General features: G+C 40.5%; 1 protein-coding gene and 1 long non-coding RNA gene across 2 annotated transcripts in view; both read right to left on the bottom strand.

The window, feature by feature from the left end:
- Positions 1–3527: 3527 nt before the first annotated feature.
- Positions 3528–4619, bottom strand: LOC109476589. Its single transcript, XR_002140619.1, has 3 exons — positions 4540–4619; positions 4005–4090; positions 3528–3590 (listed from the first exon to the last, which is right to left on the bottom strand). It is a non-coding gene; the product is annotated as an uncharacterized LOC109476589 (long non-coding RNA).
- LOC109476480 overlaps positions 4620–5192 on the bottom strand; it is a 14429-nt gene continuing 13856 nt past the window's right edge. The window contains exons 14-15 of the mRNA XM_019777416.1: positions 5042–5095; positions 4620–4686 (exon numbers count right to left, since the gene is read on the bottom strand). Of these exons, the coding sequence (XP_019632975.1) occupies positions 4620–4686; positions 5042–5095 (121 nt within the window). The remainder of the gene's footprint in view (positions 4687–5041; positions 5096–5192) is intronic.

Genomic DNA, 5192 nt, shown 5'->3' with positions numbered 1-5192 from the left:
GAAGGCAATGATTGTCATTCGTTGTTAGCTGGGCTGAAGTTTTGCTCCATCACCTCGTCGATGTGCATCAGCTGATGCCTGGGTACAGGGAATGTCATCATTCTCATCTGACCTGATGGTGGACTCAGGGCTGGCGTTGGGAGGTTCCATGGGGGTTTCCAGGTACATCGGACTGGGGCTAACGTCGTTTCTGGTGTCCATCGGATATGGATTGATGGTGTTATGTGAGTACATCGGATTTGGATCCATGGTTGGTCCAGGTTTGACATTTGGCCCAATGGTGCTTTGCAGGTACATCGGATTTGGATCCATGGTTGGTCCAGGTTTGACATTTGGCTCTATGGTGCTTTGCAGGTACATCGGGTTGGGTTTTGCATTGTTTTTGGCATCCACCGGATGAAGGTTGATATCGTCATGTGTGTACATCGGATTTGAATCCCTGGCGTCCATTTTAATATCGTTTCCCTGAAAGTATCAGCATTATTACGCTACATCCTGCCAAATGGATATTCGTATTCTAACAGCACCATATACCCCCTACTCACACCCACACAAACTGAATTATCAATTCCTCAATCTAACTGTTCGTGTAAGCAGTATCATTATTGAATTGCATTTGGTAGTTATGGAATTTCAAAGGTGGACCTCTAAGTGCAAACAATTAACGCTATCAGACATGGAATTTAAACGAACAGGTCATGACGAAATGAGTTTGCTAGGTTGTGGAGAAAGTAACGAAGAAGACAACACATACGGAGGACAATGACGGCACACCTTGATGCACCACATTGATATACAACAACAATGATGATTCGTATTTGCTTAATACGATCAATTATTTGGTTATCAGATCTGAGCTAGCACAGTTTAACTAATGTTTAGAGTGAATGCTATATTTCTATATACACTGAATGGGAAAAACGTGACGTTTCTTAACGTCATTGGCAGACAAAGTCATCAATTTCTATGTAGTTGGAGCAGCCCAGGTGTCATCTTCTGATACCAGACAATGCATATATCAAACCAATTTGTGGGAAGAAAGTACTGCGCATGAGCGACACCGTCATGTGTTGTGCATAGAATCGGTGAAACGTCTCAATAATGGTCGCCCCCCGTCAAGATACAGGTCCATAGTTTTCACATGTTGTGTCGGTTAAGATACTATCTCCCACAGACAAAATTCTGGTGCGAAAACCATGAAGAAATGTGTTTCGCGCAGGTGCCGTACGTTTTGCCAACGTGCTAATCAAAGCTAAGATTTGAAATATATTTTATTTATGTCTCAGCCGGGGCTGCAGCGGACATATGATTGTTTCTCCGCTTCTTGACGATTTTCTTAGCGGTACATCGCACACTGATTTGTTACATGTTTCTGGGACTAACTTGACGTTGTTCAGTCATAAATTTGCTATTCTTTCTTAGATAAAAAAAATATAGTGACGCGTAATTCGGTAAATCTGAAACACAACTTTTTCATATAGGCCTAGCTATGGTGATTTGTACAGTAATTAATATGGAAATTCATATGGAGATGTGAAAAAGAGGAAGAATTTTGTACTTACGGTTATGCTTCTGTAAGCGGCTTTCCTGCAGGCCCAGGTATAGGGTGGGATGCACCTCAGTGGTACGAGTGCATGAATGGATAAAGCACAGTTCTGTATACAGTATTGCCACCTCCGTTGATGAGAAGTACGTGGGTGTGAAAATGAACCTGGTTCATCATATATGCATAGTCTACCAGCTCCCACTTCTACACCCACGTATAAAGACAAAACAGTTGCGCAAGTCCACTTAACCACCTCCCAGGGGAGTGGCAGGACAGGAAATTCTACATTCTTTGACATATATTACTTGCTTTTCATTGCGACACCATTTCTCTACACAATCTTACATTTAACACCTTTAGCAGATTTTTCCTCAAGTCTTGTGACCATTGCGGTATAGTGATTTTAAGGTAATAAAAATGTTTAATACATTGATATCTACCATGTTTTATGGAGGTAATAAAAGTGTGGGTGTGAAAATGAACCTGGTTCATCATACATGCATGGTCTCACACATCCGCACACGTCTACAATTGGGCAAGTCCACTTCAACTCCTTCGGAGGGGGGCAGCATGGGGAATTGTACATTCATAGACACATTTTTAAGGAGATATGTTTATTCCTCCTCTATATCATCTCCTGGCCTGAAGTCTCAAGTCTCAGTTGCACTTTTCTAGAAGTGGTTTGGATTTGGCGTTTTGCCGACGTGTGTTTGGGCGAGTTTATTATTTTTTTTCATAGGAGGCGGCAGGAAATTTTGAGGGGGCGCAGATTTCTGTGGAACAATTGCCCATCTATCGAGCGCTGGACAATCCTAAGAACTGCGACCATTTTCAGAAGCATGCAAGCAGGGTGAGGGACAACTGCCGGGATTCGAACATACGACAACTTTGTCAAGAGGCAGGGTCGCTAACAACTGAACTACGCACGATGCACAAGTCAACAGCTACTCCGAAAGATGTTGGAAGGATTCTTTGATTTGAACTAATTTGCTACTATACGTTCCCTTCTCCAATACCTCTCTAAATCAGTTACGAATGTCTGTACCTCTACTTCGCTGTCCCCTTTCACACAACTCAGAAAGAAATCGAGGTGTTTTCTGGACGACCAACTCGTTTGAAAACGGCACCGAAAAGAAATGTGTGGATGTGGTATTGAACGGCGTTTTATTCATAACTGATTCTTCCCAGAAGCAATAGCGAAAAACTAAATTAAACGTCTAGACGAAATCAGGAAAAGAGATTAGTCTTCAAGAAGGAATTGATTGATGTCTCGTCTTTTTTTCAATCGTTGAAGATGATTTTTTTCTCAATGAGATTGACACTACTCTCGATTTATCTGGACTGACCAATAAGCGAACGAAAGGCCAAATACTTCTTGGAAGTGTTGGGATGTAACTGGGTCTTCCAGGAAATACAGAAATCTGTAAACGATCTAAAGTTGTGATCGAGGTGAATCCAAAGTTTGTAACACAACCAAAGTCTTTAAGCTATCTTTAATTACTACTCCAGTGAGTATAAGCTCACACTAAGGGAAAAAATACATAATATTATAAGTTATAATATTATTTCAAGTGTAAACCTACAAAAAGATATAGCAATAAGCATTCCAGATATTTCACAGACATATTATCCTATGAGTTGAGGTTTGAAGTAGCTCTGTTGCTGTTTTGGAAACATTCATGATGTAAATAGGTCTCAGTGGGAATTGGTCTGATAGGGAATTGATATTAATCATATAAACTAATTTGAAAACCATCCTAGACAGATTGCTTCACCACAAAAAGCTCTTATTGTATGATAAGAGATTAGCTTCATACAATATTTACATATTAAGAATTTTAGAAAAAGATGTAAATGACAAACTTTGCAGGTCTACAAGGCAAAGCGCCCTACTCAGAGTATTAAAAAAAGGCATTTCTTATATTTTTAAAGTCAGCTACATATATATACAGTATATACAATGTAGCTAGTCTCCAAGTCATGCATGTACTTCTTCAAACCCAGTGTCAGCTACCCATATACTGGGGAGTCACTTTCTACGAGCCTGTAACAAAATGGAACAATTTCGTAAGAATCATAAAAACCCAGCCTTACTAAAACTTATCATCATACTGTTGTAGAGTAAGTAATGTGGATTCATTTTCAATATATACATATTTTGGATCTAGAAAAAAAAAGCTCCTCGGAGCAGCTGAACTTTTGTTGTGTGTTTCGGTATAAATATCTTGTCAAAAGAAATAACACTTTGCAAGACGTTTGGTCCATTGAACCGCGATGGGGGCCAACATGTACCAGATACCTTTAACCCAGTGTTCACGTCACATTTCAAAGAAGCCACATGACAAGCTTCACTGGGTCAGCCTACTGAGGAAGACCAGAGTGACTGGTCGAAAGCTCTAGGTGAGAGAATTTTTTGTGTTGGACCAAAAGTTTTAAACATGTACAAAACGTAATTTACCATTTCCTTCTGCAAGTAGATGACGGCCTTCAGGAAGTGGACCAACTCGTACCGACCGGTTACGTCACTGAGTCGATCTCCACACTCTGGAGATATGGACAGAAATTACATACAGGGTGTCGGCAGATCGTACTGCACTCATACGATCCCATCTTTTTCACGCTTTTCGTTGGATGTTTGGTCATCGTTGAATCAGAATTTTTACCGTTGCAGATGATATCTTTACAGACACAACATTTGAAAACTATATATAGGCGGGATGTCATCCTTAAATGCGCGAAGGAGACGTTCTGCCAAAGTGCTATACATAATACATTCCGGATAACAATCCGTTATTGTCCGCAGTTTAATGTCGTAGTCTCTATTAGACTGGCAGACTGTATAATTGTCATGTAATAGCCTCTGCCATACATTTGCCTACTGATTTCAAGTGACTTGTTTGTTCGCAGTGCACCTTCTTTCATTTTTCTAAAGTTACTTTCTCAAAGAAACACATCTTAGAAACAGATATTAGATGGTCTACAACATTTCCCACCTTTGAAATCCAGCCTGTCGTCCGGGTTGTGGCTGCAGCATGACTGGATGAGCTGGTTGACCGTCTCCAGGTCCGATGGGTCAGACGGGACCGACCCCGGGTCTGCCCGCTGGTCGGTCGGCATGGCAGGCGAGTCGTGCGCAGCATCTGGGCATGGATGGGAAAATGGAAAAACGTTGCATAATATTCTTGATAACAACTTGCTTACTGTGCCTACAATGCCGCTTTGTATGCAGATGAATAAACATATGCACAGAAATAATCCGGATCAAATGTAAACTAGGTCCTCTCCCACTCCAAGTATAGGATGATGATAATTTTTGTCTATCTGTTTAAGTCAAAAGAACAGGATATTCAAAATGGATAGTTAACCTTTTTAATGGGATAACTAATTTAAAAATGGATTTCATAGAAACAGGGCATTGTCTAGCTTGTTGACTTGAACAAGTTCGTTCTGATAAAAAAACTATAAAGCATAGATGGGGGAATTTGTGTTGTGTACTTACATGGAAATGGTGGTTTCTTTTGACGATTCTCCCACAGCAGCACGCCGAAGCTAAATGTTGGTGAAAAATCAAGAAAGTTGCCCTTAGATAACAGCAGCATACTGTATCTAGAATGTACAAATCATTACACACAATCGGTNTTTGAAC

The sequence above is a fragment of the Branchiostoma belcheri genome, unplaced genomic scaffold, assembly GCF_001625305.1.
Source record: "Branchiostoma belcheri isolate BF01 breed outbred unplaced genomic scaffold, Haploidv18h27 scaffold38, whole genome shotgun sequence".
Classification (NCBI taxonomy): domain Eukaryota; kingdom Metazoa; phylum Chordata; class Leptocardii; order Amphioxiformes; family Branchiostomatidae; genus Branchiostoma; species Branchiostoma belcheri.
The sequence above is the reverse complement of the archived record's forward strand: the minus strand, read 5'-3'. Positions and strand labels throughout refer to the sequence as shown.